A 23,969-nucleotide genomic window follows, 5' to 3' on the forward strand; every position below is an offset into this window, starting at 1 on the left:
GCCTCCCGGGTTCAAGCTATCCTCCTGCCTCCCAGCCTCCGAGTAGCTGGGATTACAGGCATATGCCACCACGCCTGGCTAATTTTTGTGTTTTTAGTAGAAACAGGGTTCCCCCATGTTGGCCAGGCTGGTCTCAAACTCCTGACCTCAAATGATCCACTGGCCTTTGCCTCCCAAAGTGCTAGAGTTACAGGTGTGAGCCACTGTGCCTGGCCAGGGACTCATCTTCTATAATCAGACTGCCCCCCACCCAGGCCCTGACTCCAGGGCACCAGGGTTTATGGTATGTTAGCTGGTAAGGTCAAGGTCCAGGTTGGCCTAGAAAAATCTGGAAGACAAGCAACCACAGGCCACTGGATTGACGGGCCTGCAAAGAACATTTGTTTGCACACCTTCACCTGAGGTAACTTCTACCTTGGAAGAGTTATTTGTGGGAAAAGGAAATAGAGAAAGTAACTACCCTCTCCCAACTCTGCCATAAACAAGCAGACAACAGTGCCCCTCTACCAAGAGAGTTACTCAATTCCTTATCACAGGCCAAATGAAGGAAATCACAGGAAAGGCAGCCCTCCCAGTGCCTCTGCCACTGCAGACTTCTCGGCCTGTGGCATTAATCTTAGGTCAGTGAGGGCTGCCCCTGGGGCGGAGCACAACACCATCTCCCAGGCAAGGCTGCACAGCTGGCTCCCTCTCAAGCCTTGGCCTTGGCCCACTCGTGTCTAAGGCTGCATAAGAAAGCTCTGACCTTGGCATCAGGACCAGCCCAAAGTTGTATCTGGCATGGAGCAAGCTTGCATCTGTAAGCTGCCCTGTCTGTTTACACAAGTCACAATGCTGAACTCTCTTTTCTCAGGACAGGGAGTTCTTTCTTGTGCTGCTAAGCACAGTTCACAACATACGCCTGCTAATAGGTCCATATTTGTTTTTCCTGGTGGCTTTTCAGGCTGGTGATCACTTTAATAAACTTCACCATAATAAAGTCTGAGGCAGTGTCTGAATAAAAAGGCCATTTCTCCTGACTGCCATTTTCAATACGGACTATTCCTCAGTATGCCACTCCTCATTTCTAAAGACCTATTAACAAGCAAGAACTAGGCCATGCACCTCCCACAAAAATCACACGTAATACCAGGAGCCTTCTTTTCAAGCACTGAGCCACTGAAGCAGGTGTCCAGCCCAGTGGACACCAACTCCCTGGCCCCCAAGAGAAAAGTACTTTAAAACCTAAAAGATGGGCCTATACCTTCAAGAAGCCAATCAAGTAAAAACATATTCCAGCTAAGTGGTATAAATAAAAAACAAAGGAGTTTGTCAAAAAAGAAAGAAAATCTAACTCAAGCAATGAAATGAGAAAAGGCAGCCTGCTATTCCTTTGCTCAAAGACTCAGTCAAGAATTGAAACAAAGGCCCTCAAATGGACGTCAACTCCTGAGTTTCTGTACAGTATGTCAGTGCCCTACATACAGTTTGGACGCAGGGTTGAGAAAAACCTCTGGACCAAAACGCGGGGCTGGGCCTCCCTCCTCACTGCTTGGTGTCAGTGCTGGAAGCAGGTTTCAAACTACACCACTAGGCGCCAGGCCTCGTCACACCAGGTCTCAGCTCCTCAGTCCCCTACGTATTCCTGTGCTGAAATAACAGGAGTTTGGTATGAATATCAGAAAGGTATTTTGGGGACCAGGCACGGTGGCTCACGTCTGTAATACCAGCACTTTGGGAGGCCGAGGCGGGTGGACCACCTGAGGTCAGAAGTTCAAGATGAGCCTGACCATGGTCAAAGCCTGTCTCTTCTAAAAATACAAAAATTAGCCAGGGATGTTGGCACGCCCCTGTAATCCCAGCTACTCAAGAGGCTGAGGCATGGGAATCACCTGAATCTGGGAGGCAGAGGTTGCAGTGAGCCGAGATTGTGCCACTACACTTCAGCCTAGGTGACAGAAAGAGACTTTGTCTCAAAAGAAAAAAAAAGAAAGGTATGTTGGGGGATCTGGACAAAGCACAAGGAATTAAGAAATAAAGAGCAGGGCCAGGCACAGTGGCTCACGCCTATAATCCCAGCACTTTGGGAAGCCAAGGCGGGTGGATCATGAGGTCAGGAGTTTGAGACCAGCCTGGCCAATATGGTGAAACCCCATTTCTACTAAAAATACAAAAAATTAGACGGGTGTGGTGGCATGCACCTGTAATCTCAGCTTCTTGGGAGGTGAAGGCAGGAGAATCGCTTGAACCTGGGAGACAGAGGGTGCAGTGGGCCGGGATTAGACCACTGTACTCCAGCCTGGGTGACAGAGCGAGACTCCATCTCAAAAAAAAAAGAAAAAAAGAAAGCAGCAGAGAGTATCTCTGGGCAAAGAAAAGGAAGAAAGCACTATAGGTTCAAAGGGAAAAAAGGCCTGAAATAGGGCCAGGCACGGTGGCTCACACCTGTAATCCCAGCCCTTTGGGAGGCCGTGGCGGGTGGATCACGAGGTCAAGAGATCGAGACCATCCTGGTCAACATGGTGAAACCCCGTCTCTACTAAAAATACAAAAAATTAGCTGGGCATGGTGGCACATGCCTGTAATCCCAGGTACTCAGGAGGCTGAGGTTGCGGTGAACCGAGATTGCGCCATTGCACTCCAGCCTGAGTAACAAGGGCGAAACTCCGTCTCAAAAAAAAAAAAGTCCTGAAATAAAGCAAAGGGAGGAAGTGGCTGCCTTCCCAAGCACATTTGATCAATGCTGAAGTACCTCCTGGGATGGTTTTCCACAATTCTAAAGGATGTAAACTACTTCCTCATGGAAGAAGCTATTCCGCAACCAAGTAACTCCTCCACTCCACGACAGAACAGCCTCCTGACATTCCCTATTAGAGCCAGGGAAGTTCCTCCGAGGAATATCTGTCTCTGCATTGCCATTACATGATGAGGCTGTCTTTGAAGTCATCCATAAGAAGCAGCACAAAGCAAAGCATTCAACCAAAGAAACTCTTCCTATAACCTTCTCACTTGAAAACTGTGATAAGTAAAATGCTTTTTCTTCAATGATTTAAAACCTATTAAAGGTTTTTAGAATAAACAGACCTCAGGCCTCATAAGGGTCCCTAAACAAAGACCAGCAGAGAGAAATTGCACCAAAAAGCAATTTTAGATAAACAGATAACAAAAGTTAGGGAGACAAGAAAACAAAAGATGAGAAACAAATTAAGAAAGAGGGGGGAAAGCCTTCAGCATAATCCCCAAAATAAAACTCCCAGAGTTACATTGAGTTGTTGCCAAATAAGCCACAAATTCATGGCTAAAACTAACTTGAGGCTGGCAGTGACTTGGCAGCAGCTAAACCCACTGATCTCCTGGCCAGAGGAAAAGTTGTTGGGAGCCAGCGAAGATGCAACAGGAAAGGAAAAAAATAATATAGTTAATAATAATAACTAACATTACTGAGCACTTTTTATGTGCCAGCAACTATTCACATGCTTTGCATGTATTAGCCTATGTGTATTAACCCACTTAATCCTCACAAGAATCCTATGAGTTCTCCCCATCTTACAGATTTGGAAACTGGGGCACAAGGATTTGAACAATTTGCCCATTACTGCACAAAGAGACACCACTCAACCAGGTATATGTGGCAGCATATACTCATGCATGGTCAGGAAAGCATTCAAGAAGTACCTCTGAAGGCTTTCGATCTTCATGTCTGGAGCAGGAACTTCTCCTGTGCTGGGATCGGGAATTCTGGGACCAAGTCGTTGACAGGCCTAAAGAAACAAATATCCAAATAAGAACCATTAGACACTGCACAGGTCACTGAGTGTTCTCAGGGGTTTTCTTACCCAAACTCATCCAGGCTCACCTCAGTGCTGTACCATGAGACCACCTGTGATGCCTTCTTGGCTCTCACAGAACTCCTCCACTTCCATCACTGATTTAACTCTCATTTCTCATGAGCAGGCCTAATGTGCTCATTCTGTGCAGGGACGCTATATCAAGTACTGCATCCAACAGGAGAGAGGACTTTAACAACAATGCAGGTCTGAGTCCACACCCATAAGCCTGCAGTGAAGAGGTTCAAAGTCTCATGCCAGTAAATACAAATTGAAAAACATCAGGCCAGGTACAGTGGCTCCCCCTGTAATCCCAGCACTTTGGGAGGACAAGCCAGGCGGATCAATTGAGGTCAGGAGTTCAAGACCAGCTGGCCAACTTGGTGAAACACCACCTCCACTAAAAATACAAAAATTAGCTTCATGCCAGGCGCCACCAGTGGCCCATGCCCGTAATCCCAACACTTTGGGAGACCGAGGCGGGTGGATCACTTCAGGTTGGGAGTTCAAGACCAGCCTGATCAACATGGAGAAACCCTGTCTCTACTAAAAATGTTCTACTAAATACTCTACTAAAAATTAGCCAGGCATGGTGGTGTGTGCCTGTAATCCCAGCTACTCAGGAGGCTAAGGCAGGAGAACTGCTTGAACCCAGGAGCCGGAGGTTGCGTTGAGCCAAGATCACACCATTGCACTCCAGCCTGGGTGACAAGAATGAAACTCTGTCTCAAAAAAAAAAAAAAATCAGCTTTGTGTGGTAGCAGGCACCTGTAATCCCAGCTACTCTGGAAGCCGAGTCAAGAGAACTGCTTGAACCTAGGAGGCAAAGGCTGCAGTGAGCCAAGATTACGTCACTGCACTCCAGCCTGGAAGACAAAGCAAGACTGTCTCAAAAAAAAGAAAAAGAAAAAGAAAAACATCTTACTGAGTTTTCAATAAGCTTTAACACTTTTTTTAAAAAAAGGTTTGACTCCAAAGGCATAAAAACTTTGCATTCCCTAGACAGAGAACCTCAGGCCTATGATGTAGTAAGTAGGTAGGATAGTGCCGTTAAGTGGGGAGGACGGTAGGTAAACAAACTTAGCGAAGACTAAGGGGCCAATGGCCAAATAACCTTTAAAATTGTCTGCTTCACTTTACCATGAAAATGCCAGTTGGCTCTGTTCTGACTTTCTTCCAAAGGAGCTCTACTCCTATCATCTGGCCTCCCCCAAAACACAGTACATGACTGCTGCCTAACAGGGTCTCCGAACTGCTGCCAAGTCTGAGATCTTCTCTGCTGACACCTCTCCGGCACCAACAACTCCATCCTGCCTGAAATAATACTCTCTCAGCCTCAGTGGCAATTCTTTTTCTCTCTGTGGGTTCCTCCTCTCCGTGTATCCCACCAACATGGGTTTTTCCTGAACTCTTTCCTCCTTTCTTGCTCCAAATGTTCTCCCCAGGGAGCACTCAACCATGTCCACAGTCTTACCCAGCACACCCAGAGGAACCTGCCAGACCTACATTCCCAGACTAACCTCCCTCCCAAGCTCCAGATCCAGTTTCACCTCCACATTAGACATCAACCCTAAGGTATACCTTAGATCTGTCAACTCAGCATTACAAAAACCAAACCTGCCCTGCCTCTTACATCCCTACTTTGAAAATGACTATTACCATCATTTCTACTTGACGTCAGAAATCTAAGAGTCTTCCTAGACTCCTCTCATTCAGGACACAACCAATGGCTGGGTCAATTCAACTTCCCAATAATTCCAGCACCTCTACTCCATCTCTGCCTCTGCCTCCTGTTAATTTGTTACGAAGACAACTTAAGTGAAAAACCTTCCATTTGTGGTTGCCATACTGCTGCCAGAGATCTGAAAGAGCCCTAACAGCCACAGGTAGTATCTGTCCAACTTCATTCACCTCTATCTCCTATTTTTAATAATCACCCCATTCCTGAACACATACTGTTTCATTTTCCAGAAATTAACAAAATTCAGAAAAAATAAAAGCCAAAAGCTTAAGGTTGACTGCCATTCTGCCAGTGAAATCATTTGTCCCTCAAACAGGAAGCTCTTATCTCTACAGAATCCAGAGACGCGGACAGACAATCAAAGCAGCCTTAAGACCTTGGGGACCTTAAGAAATAGATTCTGCACATAAGCCTATCATCAGATTTGCAATGACCAAGACTAAAGGGGATTGCCATGCTTCCCTGACAGAGATAAGGCCGGGACTACCCTTGAGCACCAGTTCTGAGGCTCATTACTAGGTCAACTGACTGACTGCTGTTCCGCCAGCAGAATCAGCAGAACTGGAGCTCCTGCTGTTGGCCCCTTGGCATTTGAGTAATGTTTTAGAAAATTATTCTTTCAAAAAATACTAAGTGTGCCTCTTTAGACTCTAAATGAACAAGAATATTTCACTCCCACATTGAAAGAAATATTCTGGGCACACTGGGGTAAACCCAACCTGCAGAAGTTCTAAATCTGGTTATTACTAGAAAAAGGGAAGACAGAAGCCAAGTTAGGAACGTGGAGATTAAGGTGGCTGGGTGGCTCCTAGGGTCTATCAAGAGGCCTCTCTTTCTGCCTCTGGTCCTGGAGGCCATCCTCCAGCTGGTCCACAGCCTGAAAGAAGAGACGAGGAATAGCACACGCAGTGTCTGGATGGAATTCCCAGAAAGTTTGGGGAAGGGAAGAGAAGCAGAACAAAAAGGGATGATCCTCCTCTGCTTTGAATTACTATGGAAAAGGTTACAAATGATAAGGAACAAAGCCAGAAATTTAGAGAATCACTCCATTGCTATACTTTAAAAATTAACATGAAGTGGAGAGAAGAGGGTCTTAAGAGTCAAATACTTTCAGAGTTAAATAAGAAACAACAAATTTGTTCATTCTTAGGTTTTCTGACCCTCTTGTCTCTTATTGAGGATCTGTCAGGATCCCTCCCAAGTAGTTTCCAAGGTTCCCAGGAAGCTTGCAGTTTTGCTGGCATAGAACACAACCCAAATAATGACACTCATTTGAAAGTTTTTCCTATAACTGTTTTTATAAATCCTGAATACTGGGCCGGGCACAGTGGCTCACACCTGTAATCTCCGAACTTTGGGAGGCCAAGGAAGGCGGATCACGAGGTCAAGAGATCGAGATCATCCTGGCCAACATGGTAAAACCTCATCTCTACTAAAATACAAAAATTAGCTGGGCATGGTGGCACGCGCCTGTACTCCCAGCTACTTGGGAGGCTGAGGCAGGAGAATTGCTTGAACCCGGGAGGCAGAGGTTGCAGTGAGCCAAGATCACACCGCTGCACTCCAGCCTGGCACCTGGTGACAGAGTGAGACTCTGTCTCAAAAAACAAAAATTAAAAAAAATAAATAAATCCTGAAAATTGCTGTCTAGGCCACATTTGCTTTTAAAAACAGATACACAAAGATGCTACATATTTGGTATCCAATAGTAATAACCAAGAGAAACTCTAGTCCACTCAAAAGTAGTCTGTTCCTTTTCCTTTTAATTTACCTAGTGTTGATAGATGATACAATACAGAAAGAGGAAAAGCAAAATCAATCCTATTAAACTCACTTTGCAGAAAGGGAAAGACTGGTAAAGAAACTAAATTTAAATTATCACTGGCAAAAGGAATGTTCTTAGCAGCTTATTTATTAAAGCCAAAAATCAGAAACAACCTAAACATCCACTAACAGATTGTGAATAAGCTCTGGTATATCCATACAATGGGACACTACCCAGCAATAAAAAGGAATGAGCTACTGATACAGGTAACACAAATGAATGCTGAAATAATTCTCCTGAGTGAAAGAAGACAGACAAAAAAAAAAAAAAAAAAAAGAGTGCATACTGTGGTATTATTCCATTTTACATACAATTCTGAAAATGTAAACTAATCTATAGTGACAAAAACTAGATCAGTGGAAGACTATAGAAAAATGGGAAGGATTATCTTGATTTCAGTGATTTCATGGGTATAAACATGTCAAAACATATCAAAGTACACAATTTAAATATATGAGGCTCAGAGGCTTTGGGAGGCCAAGGCAGAAGCATGTCAATTACTTCTCAATAAAGCTATTAAACATTTGTCACTGAGATATCATCCACTAACAGTAAGGGGGGAAAATATTCTATTTTACTTTACACAAGTGGTCTGTATAAAACCTAGACTGTGCTGCTGAACCAAGTGAGAATCTGGGAGTGGGCTGTGAACCCTAGGGAACTGCTCTGCCTTCCAAAGTCCAGAAGCAGGTATTTGTTGTTGGTGATCTATTCCTTCTCATTTTCTTATTATATCAAAAAGTTAATCTATAAAGAGCCATTGGTGTTAAGATGCAGAATTTACAACACACAGTATAGCTAAGTCAGTCAGTGCTATGCACACAGCAGATTCTCAATATTTCTTTGAAAAGTGGATAATTTTTTTTAAGTGTCATTGTTGAGGACCCTCAGTCATGCTCTAACCATCACTGTAACCCATGAACTGAAGGTGGCAGGTACTAGGAATATACTCCTGTTTCACCTAATAGAAGATATGCTTTTGAGCTCAAGGAAAATAAAGCAATAATACATTTACAGATAGATTTGTTGAGCCAGTGCTTCCTGCTTAGAATGCACCTGTAGCTACAGAAACATTCATGGAAAGCCACAGGCTAGAGACTCAAAGGAGTGTCTTTGACATTGCTACACCAACACCTCTCTCTACAGCCAAGCTCTTCCCAGACACTTCCCAGATGGTCAGTAAGCTACCAGAATATTATTAAAACCAAAATAATGAATACTCCCTTTTAATTAAAACAAAAATTATAAACACTTTCTGGAAAATACTGGGGGTAGGACAGTGGGGTCAATGCAGAAATTAGAGTATTTCAAATATCAAAAAAAAAAGAAGTCAGTGGTTTACGCTACGGCAAAACACCACGCATTTGTTAAAAACTGTGTGCTTGCTATTGTTAAAAACTTCGTGGTAAGATTATGCTGAGTTAGTCTGCATTTTGTTTGTTTCCAGAGTGCTGATATTTAATGACAAAGTAATCTAAGTATATGACAAGTAAAATTGTTTTACTTTCTTTTCGCTTTCAGGAAAGGAGTTGGGAACTCTAAAAATCTGCTAATAATGTCTAAAAGTATTTTACTGCCACTCACAAGGTAAAATTATTAGCTAAGTTCACTTTACTGACAAATTTAAATGACTTTAAATTCTTGACATATACACTGTTCAGTTAAGAACAAATCTATATTACATTACCTCATGTTAAACACGGGAAAGACTGAATGGGGAAAAATATTTTGTCTTGTTTTTAATAACCCCAACTTTCATTAAAACAGAATCCTTTCGGTTAATATAAAGTTATAAAAGGCTCATAGATCATAGTATGAGCATGGACTCTGCCCGGGCATAACGTTCTTTCTGGTCCTATTATACAGGCATCGCCAACACTCACTCCCCATTTGAAATATTAAAAATAGCTATGCTGTCTTGCCCTAGATCTAAAATAAGAAAAACCTCAAGTGTAAATCTAACACACACTGCACACCTCTTCCACATTTGGTGGATGTGTGATAAGCTTGTCATGTTGTGCCATGCACGAAAGGTTCAAAAATTAGAATGAATGGCAGTATTAGTGTTTGCTGCACAACAAAATGCAAACTACAAAAGAACCTTGCCACTGATCAAACAGCAGTCCTCCTGTCTTAGTCATTGCTCTGGACACTAAATAATATGCTGGTATCTGTCTTTAGGGGTGTTAAACCACTTAACAAAATAAGATGCTTAAAACTGGCAAGTATCGAGTCCAGTAGTCTGGTGTCACAGCAAGGGCGCACAGACCTGACAAACGCACCTATGAGTTATTTAAAAGCCAAGCTAGCCTTATATTAGAGTAAAGCAATGCTGTTAATTCTTGTCTTAAATTAAGCAAATTTAATCTAGTTACTGATTATTTGCTTTAGCTGCATAATAGAAGATAAGTATCTGACGTAACTGCTGTTTAGATCAGGGGCTGACCCTGTACCTACCATAGTTTTTTACCCCAGCATAGCCCAGCTTTACAGCCCAACTCACTTCCACTTCCAAACAAAGGCACCGTACATACGTTCAAAGAACTGGCCTAGAAATGTTTTAACATACTTAAATACACTTAGGCCTTCAAACAACTGACACACAAACAAACATTTGACAGTTACCTACCATTTCTGCTGAGGTCCAAGTCCAAGGCAGTGGGAAAATTACTAATTTTAAATGTCAGTTTGCTTCCCTTCTGCCCATTCCTTATCACAGGTGCTGGGGCAGAGCCTGGGTCTGATAGGTGGGGAGACAGAGCATTTCTACCCTAGCTCAGGTGTAGAAACAGGGAGACCAGGGAGGACCCACATGGAGCCTGGCTCCAGGCCTTCTTCCCACAGAAAGCCAACAAATCTCTGAAATTTAAGGAAGTCAGACAAGAACAAGAAGCCCTGCTCTACAACTTTACGAAAATCTTAACATGTCAGCACACTTCTATCATTATTTTTGAAGGAAGGAATGGGACCAATCTCCCTTTGGACCTTTGAGTGGCACCAAATTTTAAACAACCAAAACCAACAAAAACACCATTTGCTGTATATATATAAAGATGCTGGTCATACTCAGGAGGTTGAGGCAGGAAAATCACTTGAACCTAGGAGGTGGAGGTTGTAGTGAGCAGAGATCAGGCCACTGCACTCAAGCCTGGGCGACAGAGCGAGACTCCGTCTCAAAACAAAAGACTGGGTGCAGTGGCTCTCAACTGTAATCCCAACACTTTGGGAGGCCGAGGCAGGCAGACTGCCTGAGGCTGGGAGTTCGAGACCTAAAATACGAAAAATTAGCCTGGCATGGTGGAGCATGCCTGTAATCCCAGCTATTCAGAAGGCTGAGGCAGGAGAATCACTTGAACCTGGGAGGCAGAGGTTGTGGGGAGCCAAGATTGTGCCATTGAACTCCAGCTGGGCAACAAGAACAAAACTCTGTCTCAAAAATAAAAGTGCTGATCAGAGCTACTATTGGCCTTAGATAACCAAAAATAAATAATTCCTGCTAAAAACAAGGATACTTGATGTTTTAATTTAGCCTCTGCAGGTTTATTAAAGATGAAATGAAATGTCCTTTAGGTTGTAGAAATACAGTTGACTCTTGAACAACACAGGTTTTAACTGCCCGGTTCACTTACATGACAATTTTGTCTCTGCCACCCCAACACAGCAAGACCAACACCTTCCTTTCCTCCTCCTCCTCTTCCACTTACTCAACATAAAGACCTTTATGATGACCTACTTTCACTTACTGAATAGGATATTTTTAATATGTATATATTTCCTCTCTTTTATGATGTTCTCAATATTTTCTCTAGCTTACTTTATTGTAAAAATACAGTATATAATACATATAACATATAAAATATGTTGATTTGTTTATATTATTAGTAAGGCATCTGGTCAACGGTAGGCTATTAGTAGTTCTTATACATAGAATTTTGATTTGCAGGGTTGGGGGGAGCTGCTTAAGGGTCAACTGTACTGAAAGTAGTTGGTGAACCCCATTCCCTATTTGCCAAATCCCTAAGGACAGGATCCTGGGCTGGAAAGCAGAAAATTAAGGGCTTGTTTCCCTTTGCCACACTCTGGCACAATGTGTAACTTCAGAGACTGGCTGAGCCACCCAGTCCCTGGAGCCCAGCGACTGCAGGCGCTGCCTACAAAAACCCCACCATTACTCCATCCAACTGCAGGGCTGGGTCTCCAGGGCACCTGGAGAAAGGTTTCAGCTATGACTGCAGCTGGATAAGGACTTGCACCTGGCATAGAAAAATGCCTGTCTGTCCCCAGCTGTAAATACTATACTGGTATTCCTCTGAACCAGGCCAGAAAACAAGGCAAAGGGCTCCAGACCAGAGGCCAGCAAGTCCCAGCTATGGCTATGGCTGGTGCTGCAGCCCCATGCTGACGTCTGCAGCTGCCTCCCCTCCACCTCCACTTGGACATGGTCTGCACTGGGCTGGGAACCACTGCCAAAATTCTGTCAGGCCTGCAGACTGGAGAGGCTGAGGTGTGGCCACTGCATATACCCTGTCCTTCTTGTAAGCAGAACTTTCCAAATGCACAGGCCCGGCAAAAGGAAGGCAGGGTATGGGGAGCTGACCCAGGTAGGACTCATTTTGTGGACCTGAATGCAGGGACAGAAGGCATGCCCCCTGACGCAGTCCACCCAGTTATATACAAAAGGAAGACGCCAATGCAAATGAGTGGGTTGGTGGCAGAGGTCTACACTGTGAACCGGCTGCCTTCAGAAGGGTATGTTCTATGGCAATGAGCATGTGTAACTTTTTATAAGCCTGGCATTCCAGGGGTTCTTAATGAGAACTGTTAGTTTACCACTACCATCATCCACCATAATTATCAAATCATTGAGCCTGGACAGATAGCATGGCCATGAAGCATCAACATGTACTTTACATTGAACCAGCTGTGTGACAAAAGGACCGCTGACCTTCTACTAGCAACTACCATTCCTCTCCCACACTACCAAATTTCCATAGCCTGGGCTAACCCTTTGGTAGCCTATAAATATTGACCTTAATTCTCCACCCCCAGCTTCTTGACGGAGGCCCGTACAGACTTGTGACTTGACAGACACACTTTTAGTGGGGTCTGTGGACACTCTCTTCCTCCTTCCTTTCTAACCAGAGTTCTATGTGGAATTTTTTATTTTTAACAGAGACGGGTTCTCGCTTTGTTGCCCAGGCTAGTCTCCAATTCCTGGGCTCAAGCAATCCTCCCAGCTCAGCCTCCCTAAGTGTCGGGATTACAGTCATGAGCCACCGTGCCTGGCCTGAACATATATATTTTAGATGGAATATTTGGTCTTCTAGGGCTTTTAAGGGCTGAATTGTAGCCTCCATCCCCAAATGCATATTTTGAAACCCTAACCCCCAATCTCAGAGTGTGACTATATTTGGAGACAGGGCCTTAAAAGGGGTGATTAAGTTAAATGAGGCTATTAGTGTGGTCCCTAATCCAATTTAGTCACATCAAGGCACACCAGGGATGCCTGTGCAGAGGACAGGCCAAGTGAGAACACGGTGAGAAGAAGGCCATCTGCAAACCATGAGAGGCCTCAGGAGAAACCACATCTGCCAACACCTTGGATTTCCAGCCTCCAGAATTGTGAGAAAACAAATTTCTGTTGGGTTAAACTACCCAGGCTATGGTACTTTTTTGCAGCATCCTGAGCTGACTAATATGGGGCCTTCTGGGCTACTAGGAGCCTCTGGACAACTGAGAGGGAGTAAACTAAGCCAGGGTCCAGAACTACACTGTCCAATATGGTGAACACTAGCCACATATGTCTTTAAATTTTTTCTTTAAAATTAAGTAAAAGTTTAAAATTCAGCTCCTCACGTGCAGTAGATTAGGGCATTTGTATCCTATGGGACAATGCTGGTCCAGACTAGAGAAGGCTCTAAATAAGAGAGAACATCCAGGAGAAACTTTTCCAACCCAGCTCTCCCAAGGAGGAAGGGAGGCAGTGACAAGAGCAAACAGAGTGAGCATACATATACCTGTTACACAATGTCAAGAAAAATATTTAAATAGGGCTCTTAAGCTTTTATTGGGCATTATCTTTATGTGAAGGTAATTCATCAAGCAGTCTTCTGACTAATTCTGACCCGAAAAGCAAGACTTTTTTTTAAATTAATGCAGGACAAAATTATGTACTCAAGCAAATAGCATTTATGGAGTACTTACAACTCAGGAAGACACTTTGATAAGTACCACACAGGGGCAGAGAAGAAATTCCAAAGCATGTTTTTGCCTCAAGGAGTAAAATGCCGGCCGAGCATGGTGGCTCACTCCTGTAATCCCAGCACTTTGGGAGACCGAGGCAGGTGGATCACGAGGTCAGGAGATCAAGACCATCCTGGTCAACATGGTGAAACCCCGTCTCTACTAAAAATACAGAAATTAGCTGGGCACGGTGGCACAGCCTGTAGTCCCAGCTACTCAGGAGGCTGAGGCAGGAGAACTGCTTGAACCCAGGAGGTGGAGGTTGCAGTGAGCCAAGATCGTGCCATTGCACTCCAGCCTGGGTAACAAGAGTGAAACTCCATCTCAAAAAAAAAAAAAAAGGAGTAAAATGCCTGAAACTATAAACATTAGAAAACAAGTAGGGAGGGCTATGAAATGACAAGTGTCTCAGAAGTTTGGAAGGTTATCATCCCAAAGGCTCAGACAGGTGGCTTTTCCTGCCTGCACTTGGAAACAGACCTTCAATACCTTTCCTGAAATAAGAGGAAAGTCTTTCCCTCAGGAGCCCCTATAGCCGCTCTCAAATAGTTCACTTCTCTCCTGCTGCCAACATCGGCAATCAGCCCTAAAACTCCCAATTCCTTAGAGCGCCTCATCGCAAGCCCTTCACACCTGACACCCTCCCATAACAGCCAATTCTACTCCCCAATAGCCCCATGCCTGTGCCAAGCCCCAACCGAAATACTACACACTGAGTTCTATTCTTCATGTTCCTGGTCCTGTCTTCTGAACAGGGTGGGCCCCTACAGCAGCAAAGCCTGGCTTACTGAATGTGCAGCTTTTAATTTGCTGAAAACTTAAGAGAGTACAGATAACTAAAAATGCTATTTGCCTAAAAAGTATTTTATCCTTCAGGATCTATAAAACCTTCATCTCCTCTACAAGTTTCCCTGCCTTCCCCTCCTCCAAATCTGCATCTGTAACTGTTTCCACAGTGCATCAAAAAGACATCTCTATTACTGCCCTGATGACTTTCACATCAGACCTGTTCTTACATATGTCTAAAGAACAGTTCCTTGAAAGCAGGCCCAGCTCCTTTCCCATCACATAGTGCAGCAAGCATTCTTTCAAGGTGGCCTGGGTTTAATTTGTAATATAAAACATAAGCTAATGGGTTAAAGCTAAGGCACTGTGCTAGGTACAAAATTTCCCTGTTATCTGAGGGGAGCTCTTCTCTGAGTAGTCTGTTAGCTTCTCAATACACAGACACTGTGTGATATTTATTTTGACTGCCTGGAAGCCAACTAACTTCTGGTTCTCAGCTGCACTGTGAAAATATGAAGTTGCCAGAGAGCTGAGATACAGACAGCAATAGTATTAAATACAGTCACATTAAAACTAAGTGAAGAGCAGAGACCTGCGACCTATTAAGAACCTGTACCTAATAATTTTCATATCACACTACGCAGTCTTCAATCTCTCCTTGTATTCAGTTGAAACAGTTAATGATTACCTGGCTTTGATTAAGTTCCCTTTTCATAAAGAGCAACTGCGAAGTACCATAAATGATGTTTAGGAAAACTAGACATACCAGTGACTCTTGAAACTGGAGTATTCCTCCCAGGATAACAAACAGGAAGCCTCAGGAATGCTTGCCTGCAGTCAACCTTACCCAGTAAGATCTGGTTACAGACCTGCAGTATCACACTCAGGTGTGTTTCTCCAGGCTTTGGCTTTCTCTGACCTGCCTGATATGCAAAGGGCCTCAGCTATTTAAAGCACTACATTAAAAAATCATGTTTTTACTCTGACCCAAACCCTAGTAGGCTCCAAGAACAACAAAGCAGGACTTACTGCCATTGTCGTCAGAATCCTCACTGCTGCTGGGAAGGCGACCTCGTTTCATGATCTCCCCGGGAAACAGCAGGCAGCCTGCAAAGCAATGAGACAGCACTTAACCCAAGATGATAATACAGAATCATCAAGTTGTGCTTCAGATAGCAGCCCAGGATTTACAGCAAACAAAAGGCTTTAAGTAGCATTTGAATTGTAAACAGTAAAAAGACCAAAGATACATAATTAGGTGCAATCATTAACAGACCAGGTTTAAAAGGAGGGGGAGGGGGAGAGAAGTCACGTATCAGTAGGTCTCCCAAAGGTGCCAGGTCTCTTTCTATATTCCTGTGTCATTATTACTATAACTACTCCAGGGGTCTTTAGCTGACTGGCAGCAAGCACTGCAGAAAAAAATCCACAGCAATGGACACTGTACTGTGCTTCCTCACTACAGACAGATTCATATTTTATGCGTACATGTGCGGGGGGGTGGGGTTGTGCCTGGATGTGTGAATATTTACACTGCACTGGGCATAATTATGCTTCTCAGGCAAATTTTGCTAAAACAACCCTAAAAGCCAAAAGAAACAAAACAAATGGAGTAATGGGAATGCAAATGTCTCCTCTAGCCACCTCCAACCCCTCAACAATTTACAACTGGAACAGGAAGGGACCATAGACATTATACAATTCTGATCCAGATCCCTCCCCTTCACATTAAGAAACTAAAGCCAAGAAAGGTTAAGCAGTAACTTCCCCAAGGTCATGTTCTGGGAATGGAGATTCTAATTCCAAATCCAATACTATTTCCACTCCACTTCACCTCAACTCCCTTCAGGACAAATACAACCAAATCTAGCCAAAATAAGAAGTCAGTTTGTACAAAGACCCAGGGCACCTGGCCAACTCCTCCCAGGTAGCTGGTGATAACAGAACTCTAGCACTACCCTCAAGCAAGACAAAGGCCTTTTAGGTAAGAAGGCAGTGGGCTTAGACAGAATGGCCAGTCAATGAACTTACACAGATGATCTCACCATTACATTCACACAGGACAGCTCTCTGAACAAATACAAAAACCTTTTCCAAATTAAAATTACTAATTAACCTGACATCTTTTTGGGTTTTTCACTTCTTTTTGGTAAAGTTTCTCTCCCCTTACCCCGACTTCGCACATAAAAATATCAGCATCAGTAAATCAGTTTGCATTTTCTCCTGCAGTGTCTTTTGTCATTTTAATTCAGACTCACATAAACTGAACCTAAAAAAGTAGATGAAGTTTTTTATATACTACACTTATAAAATCAATCTACACGATTCATCCATTCAGGTCCCTAATCTATAACTGCAATATTTTACATATATATATATATAGCTTTTGTTTTTTCAGACGAAGTCTCACTCTGTTGCCCAGGCTGGAGTGCAGTAGTGCAATCTCAGCTCACCGCAACCTCCATCTCCCAGGATCTAGCGATTCTCCTGTCTCAGCCTCCTGAGTACCTGGGATTACAGGCATGCACCACTACACCTAGCTAATTTTTGTATTTTTAGTACAGATGGGGTTTCACCATGTTGGTCAGGCTGGTCTTGAACTCCTGACCTCATGATCACCCCGCCTTGGCCTCCCAAAGCGCTGGGATTACAGGCGTGAATCACCATACTCAGCCATATTTTATATTTTCTTCCTGAGAAACTCACCCAGCTAAAGTCTGTGGGTTTTTATCAATTGATTCTTTAAAAGTCATTAAAACAATGTACCAAGAGAAAGCCTGGACATGGGTCCTGATCAATATGGGTCATGAGCTATGTTATGGACATACTTTGGAAGCTGGGGTTTCATGCTGTAGGCATAGTCAAGTCCTAAAAGCCACTCCCATCCCTTTTCCAAGAGCCCCACTCACCACCTACAACCAGGCAATCATACAACTTGGCCTGGGGTAAGCCCACTCCAGCCCTCAGATTCCATGACCAAGAAACACCTGTGGCCCACTCCCTATTGGACTGTCTTCACTGCTGTGTGTGTGCCAAAAACACCAACTGCAGACAGCTAAGCTCTCCAGCCTTCTAGAGAAGGTTCCTCTGGCTCCCCTCAGGATCCAGCAAGACGGAAAAGGGAAAAGGGAAAGGCAGAAGACTACTCATTCCTAACAGCTTCAGCTCCCCAAAGCCTACATCACAAAACAGCATTAAAAAAAAAACTGGTACTAGGCTGATCGTGGTGTCTCACACCTGTAATCCCAGCACTTTGAGGGGCCGGGGCAGAAGGACTGCTTGAACCTAAGAATTGAGACCAGACTAAGCAACATAAGGAGACCCCTATCTCTACAAAAAATTTTTAAAATTAGCTGGGTGTGGCCGAGCATGGTGGCTCACGCCTGTAATCCCAGCACTTTGGGAGGCCAAGACAGGTGGATCACCTGACATCAGGAGTTCAAGACCAGCCTGGGCAACATGGTGAGACCCCCATCTCTATTTAAAAAAAAAAAAAAAAGAAAGAAAAAAAATTAGCAGGGTGTGGTGGCACACACCTGTAGTCCCAGCTACTCAGGAGGCTGAGCCATGAGGATCACCTAAGCCTGGAAGGTCGAGGCTGCAGGGAGCTGTGGTCATGCTCCAGCCTGGGTGTGAGAGCGAGACTGTTTCAAAAAAATAAAATAAAAATAAAAATGTACTAAATGAAGAGGAATTCCTTAAAAGTAACAGTGTGATGCAACACAGTAAGAATAATGAAATGTGCGACCTTGTAAGAGGGTGGGAGAGCTATGAGAAATGAAGGGTTGAGAAAGCTCATAAAACACTTCCTAGCTAGAAATAAGAAAACATCTTCATTGATTCAGACAACTTAAATTTACCTAAATAGACTATCTTAAAGAAGTTAAGAATCTTTTTGAATCAAAATGCTTACTTCTCAGCTTTCAAACACAACTCCCCGAGAAAGCACTTCAACAGTCACTAAATAAAAAACACGAGCATTGGCCAAAATAGAATGATGCACCTAAACACACATAAATACTCTCTTAAGCAAAATTATTCAAGTAAAAAAAGAGTAAAAATAGTATTTTCCTTCTAATGAAATCCATTTTCATCCACCCTGAAGATTTTGAGTAATGAGGGTTGAGAATGCCGTATTTGCTTCTCCAGGGAACTTGGCACACTAATGGGGGTGAGTGCTCGGCAGAATTTCCTCCTCTGTGGCTCTAATGTACTTACATCTTGACATCAAGCTGATTTATCTCACCCAGGATTACTTACTGTATCAGAAAATCAAAATACAAGTTACTATCTTTAAGCTATACAATACAGTGGTTGTATACTGCAAACATCTGCCCCACTAAAAGCCAGCATCTGCATCATCACCTTTCCTGACTCTTAGGGCAATGGCTAATTACTACCTAGATGGTAGTAGGATAAGTAATAATCAATTAAAATGGCTACTTACAACACCCCAGAGAAAGCAGCAAGATATAATGGCACATAATGCAGCCAACAAACATCTGAATATCTCACATACTAGTAGGTGCTGGAAGAAAATTACTATCCCTGACCTCATGGAGCTTCTGGGCTAGTTGAGAAGACAGACAAGCAAGAGAAATTCAGTACTGTTTGTGCCTGGCAGTGGTAAATGCAGAGTTCTACAGGAACACAGGAGGTGGGTAAGAGTCAGAGGAGGCTGATAAGACTGAGCTGAGTCCTGAAGAACAAAGAGGAAGTAGCCAGAAAAAGGATCAGGCTGGTCTTGAACTCCTGAAAAAGGAGCACATTTGGGGCAGAGCACCATATTTACCAACATATGTATAACACAGTGTATTATTCTGGGTAGCGTATTCATACTCAAAATATTACTTTCTGCCCATTTTTTTCTTAGTATACATCCATTCTTACCTTATAGCCAATTGCCAAGGTTTATTGATTCATAATATTATGACTCTTTGAAGTTCCTGTATGCCCCGTGGTTTGTCCTTCAACCACTTGTACCTAGAAAGCTTTAAACACCTCTTCTCCACACTATGATTTCTTACCACTTCCAATTATTACTACAACAAATTAATTACACCCCATGAGGCGAACTCATCAAACTACCATATGCAGATCTCTCCCTCCATTCCATACTACAAATAGGTCTAAATCCAAACTGTCCAGCCAAAATGTTTCCTGACTTCTTGCAACTTTACTCAGGCATCTGTTCTAGCAAGCCGCAAAGCCCAGAGCTTGCATTGGTTGGGCCAGGCCCCTTCCCTGAACACTAGGCTTTCTTTCAGTTCTCATTCTCTGCTAATGCTGCTTCTGTCGCTCCTTCCTCCCTACCTATCCTAATCCCACCTCTTTTCTGGGGCTCAGTTCAAAGCCAATGAACATCATCCAACACTCCAACTCCAAACACATACTCTGTACCACTCAGTTCAACTTTCTTCCTCTTTTAGAACTTTACACCTTGCTTTCCAGTGTGCTGTTACCTTAATAGTACCATTGAAAAACATTACTCACAACACTTGCTAGAGATGGTAAAGCAGATTTTACTCAAGGGGGACCATCGTGGTAGGTACAGGGAACGCTGCGATGGGGTCTTGCAGTGGGGGACGGAGACTGAACTCAACTCAGATTCCAACAGAGGTGGAGATTTAAAACCAAGAAGCAGGGTGGGGCCAGTGGATAGAAGATTACTAAACAGAAATATCAAGGATAAGGGGTTTATGGTGAAATTAATTTGATAGTATTATTATAGAAGACAGGATAAGATAGGAAAGAGTGGTCAGATACCCAGGTGAAGAATTTTCCCTAAACTGATTTTAACAGGATTTTTGCTTCAACTGGATTCAACAAAAATAGAGGGAGGCCCCAGGTAGTGCCCATTCACTCGAAGGAACAGAGGAGCATGACCAAAGTTTTGGTCAAAGAAGTCTTTGTCAGTATTCAATAAACTACTGCCTTGCATCATGACTTAAATGCTTCATGAATGTGTCTCTACGGATTACAATAATTTCTAAAGAACACAGATTCTCTCAAGTCAAATATGAAATAAACACATAACAGAGGGCCAGTTGCAGTGGCTCACACCTATAATCCCAGAACTTTGGGAGGCCGAGGCAGGCGTATTATCTGAGGTCAGGAGTTCAAGACCAGCCTAGCCAACATGCCAAAACCCTGTCTCTACTAAAAAAAAAAAAAAAAAAAAAAAAAAAAATTTTGATTAGCCAGGTGTCATGGAATGCACCTGTAGTCCTAGCTACTCAGGAGGCTGAGGCAGGAGAATCACCTGAACCCAGGAGGCAGAGGTTGCAGTGAGCAGAGATCGTACCACTACACTCCAGTCTGGGTGTGACAGCCTGTCTCAAAAAAAAAAAAAAAAAAAGGTAACAGAGAAGGGGGACCATGATGGTAGTATAAGGAACACATGAAGTCTTGCAGTGGGGGACACAGATTGAACCCAACTCAGACTGGTCAGAAACAAGGCTTCTCAGGATGGCTACAATAGATGCCCTCTGAATCAAAGATAGTCTCAACCTAACATTCTGTCTAAATTTCCTCAAAACTGATAGAAAGGTATTCAACTTATAGAAGCCTGGAGTGTCCATTTACCATGAGAAACATAATAGCTACAGAGACAAAAGTGTTAGTGGGCATTTTGGGAGTTTGCCAAAAGACTACCTAGGAAGTTAGATTAAAAACAGAACACTGCCTGGAAAGGCCACTGGCCAAAGACCATGGCTGAACCAGTTACTTAATAATCCTCTGGTGTCTCTACTCTACTCACTGCAGGGAAAGATGCACCAAGACAACTGAGCATCTGTAGCAGCTGCTGGAGAACCATCTCCTCAAGAAACGCAAACACATGCTTTACCCACTGGCCCAAACCCCTATTCAGATTACATGCAGATCACTCCCTCCTTGGATCCCTTCTGTCATGTGGGTTATAATGCGGTACATTAGTTAACATATTAATTTGAGGAAAATTTTATCAAGTTAGATGTCAGAGATAGGGTGAACAAGATATGGAATGTCTGCGCTGCAGGAGCACACAGTCTACTTGAAGGAAACAGCAAATAGCTAGACAAGTGTCTTCAGTGTGGTAAGTGCAGTAAAAGTCACCAGATTACTGCTCACATGCACATAAGATAGCAAGAAACCCGAAAACTTTGAAATTTACATTCCTCTGACTGAAACTGGGAAAAATCTGCATGCAATAGATTAACAGCAGCCACTAGCTGAAGGAACTCATCCCTAAGGTGGCCCAGGAATGTGAGTGAACAAGTTCAGTGACCTGGGTGTGGTCGTGATGATTCTAAGAAAGAATGAGAACCTCGTGGACAAGGAGAAAAGGGCTTTTACAAAAGAATAAGAGGGCCCCCGTACAGTGGCTCATGCTTACAATCCAAACACTTAGGTAGGCCGAGGCAGGCAGATAACTTGAGGCCAGGAGTTTGAGACCAGCCTAGCCAATGTGGTGAAACCCTGTCTCTACTAAAAATACAAAAAAATTAGCCAGGTTTGGTGGTGCATGCCTGTTGTCCCAGCTCCTTGAGAGGCTGAGGCAGGAGAATCGCATGAACCTGGGAGGCAGAGGTTGCAGTGAGCCAAGATCATGCCACTGCATTCCAGCCTGGGCAATATAGCAAGACTCTGTCCATAAAACTCGGTCTCAGAAAAAAAAGAAGATGATGATGATTAAGAATTTGAGGATGTTTATTCAATGCTATTCCTGGGAAACAGAGACCGACTTGAGAAAAACAAACTGTCCAGTTACTAGAATTACTCTCTGTGGTAGAACAGGGGCCATTTATCAGGCTATAAACTCTATAGCTATAATAAGGATTACACCCTAGTGATTTTAACTGTCTTACTGCTCATATGCAGAAAGGCTGGTTTCTCTCTCAAAATATCAATTTTATCTACTGTTTCCGTTGTTATTTATTTCACTCAAGAAGTTCTAGAAGGTACTCAATTAAAGACCTCTACATACTTTTATATATCACCCACTGCAATACTATGTATTAAAATAACCTATTGGACGAATGCCTTAGTTCCTGTACTGTTACTTTATGTTCAACCCACTTTATTTAATTTGAGATCCTTTTACTTTAATATCTAATTGATCTTTAACTGGAATACCTTCTGTATTCATTTTTAAATTTATTGATGTCCTTTCATTTTGTCAAACAGCTAAAACTAAAGGTACTAAAGAATGTATTTTCAGAAACCAGGTGGTCTTACATAAAACTATTTCATGAGCTACTCCATACTGTTTAAGTTCACATAGTTCAAATTATTTTTTAAACACTATGTACCTGATAATTTGATTCCTAAATTACTGATCACAGAATACTCTCCCAAAAAGACATATTACATCCTTAATAGGTCACTTTTGCCTTCTATGGAATAGACAGTTCTAAGTACTCAAATATAATGATCTGTATTTCACAATAAAATCTGTCTACCTGCCCCTAGATGTACATGAAGGAAACCCAGCTGGTTTCTTACCTCAGTTTTTAAAGTAAACGTTAATCGCCTAGATATGAAGTTTTCAAATTGGCAACATTACCTAATTCATATGCTCACAGAATCTACAAATCCTACTATGACTATAACTCAAACCCAAATTCTCAATTTAACTAAAGGGTTATATCGAGTCAAAAAAAAAAAAAGGATAATAGATTTAACTGACAAACAGCTTAAATCTTAAGTGTTAATATTTTAATCTTGCCTAAATATCTCAAGTAAAAAACTGTGTTCTTTATAATGTCATACATCAAACCTTATTTAAGGAAAATGCTGGCCCAAGCTAATACAGAACCTCTGGAAAAAGGTAAAACTTAAAAATATTCAGCTGACAAGTTTATATTAGCAATAAATAGCCACCTCCTCCAAAAGAAAAAAATTATGATAACTGACTAGATAATAACTATAATATTTACTCTTAGGAGAATTACTCATAAAGCCCATGTACTATAACACACTAGTTCACTGTAAATTCTTTATAAGTTATTTTTGAACTCAGATTTAAAAACCAAGAAAGCATTTTTCAAGACTTAAAGGAATTTATACATTTCAGTGGTTCTGAATGAATCACAAGCAGCTCTCATTTGCCAATTTATAAATAATCCAATCACTGCTTATGAGCTCTAAGGCAATCTATTAAACCCCTTCCAGGTCTCTGTAATTGTTAACTCAATTAAGAGTCAGCAACTGAATAAGAGCAGCTACGACAAAACATTCCAATCATTTGTACTTGGAATGTATTTTTTTAACTTCCCTTGACATGGGAGTAAATTAATTCACAACCAAACAAAAAAGGCAGTCAGTCACCATGGTCTCCAATCTTGAGCTTTTATCCTTATTTCCATCTACTCAGAATTCTTTTCTGTTAGATCTAAATGCTCAGATATGGAAAGATGCCCAAGACATATTAGGAGAGAAAAACAGGCAAACTGCAGGGAAAAAACCCAAAATATAAGGTCATTTATATATAAGAGGAAAGAAAACACGTACAGCAATTGCCTGTATATTCATGGAAAATTTCTTGAAGAACATAAAGGTTCACAGTGGTTATCTCTAAGAAATGTGA

General features: G+C 42.6%; 1 protein-coding gene across 6 annotated transcripts in view; it reads right to left on the reverse strand.

The window, feature by feature from the left end:
• Window positions 1-23,969, reverse strand: part of JADE1 (jade family PHD finger 1) — a 65,748-nt gene that overhangs the window by 29,028 nt on the left and 12,751 nt on the right. For 5 of the 6 annotated variants that reach the window (XM_012472994.2, XM_012472993.2, XM_012472996.2 and 2 more), the window contains exons 2-3: window positions 15,431-15,508; window positions 3,655-3,740 (exon numbers count right to left, since the gene is read on the reverse strand). In XM_012472994.2, the coding sequence (XP_012328417.1) occupies window positions 3,655-3,740; window positions 15,431-15,482 (138 nt within the window). In that variant the 5' untranslated portion in view covers window positions 15,483-15,508. Of the gene's footprint in view, window positions 1-3,654; window positions 3,741-3,835; window positions 3,975-15,430; window positions 15,509-23,969 lie in introns of those variants that run through there. The other variant, XM_064383879.1, reaches the window with a different exon arrangement.

Source organism: Aotus nancymaae, unplaced genomic scaffold (assembly GCF_030222135.1).
Source record: "Aotus nancymaae isolate 86718 unplaced genomic scaffold, 86718_ANA_hifiasm-v0.15.2.pri h1tg000033l, whole genome shotgun sequence".
In the NCBI taxonomy this organism is placed as follows: Eukaryota; Metazoa; Chordata; class Mammalia; order Primates; family Aotidae; genus Aotus; species Aotus nancymaae.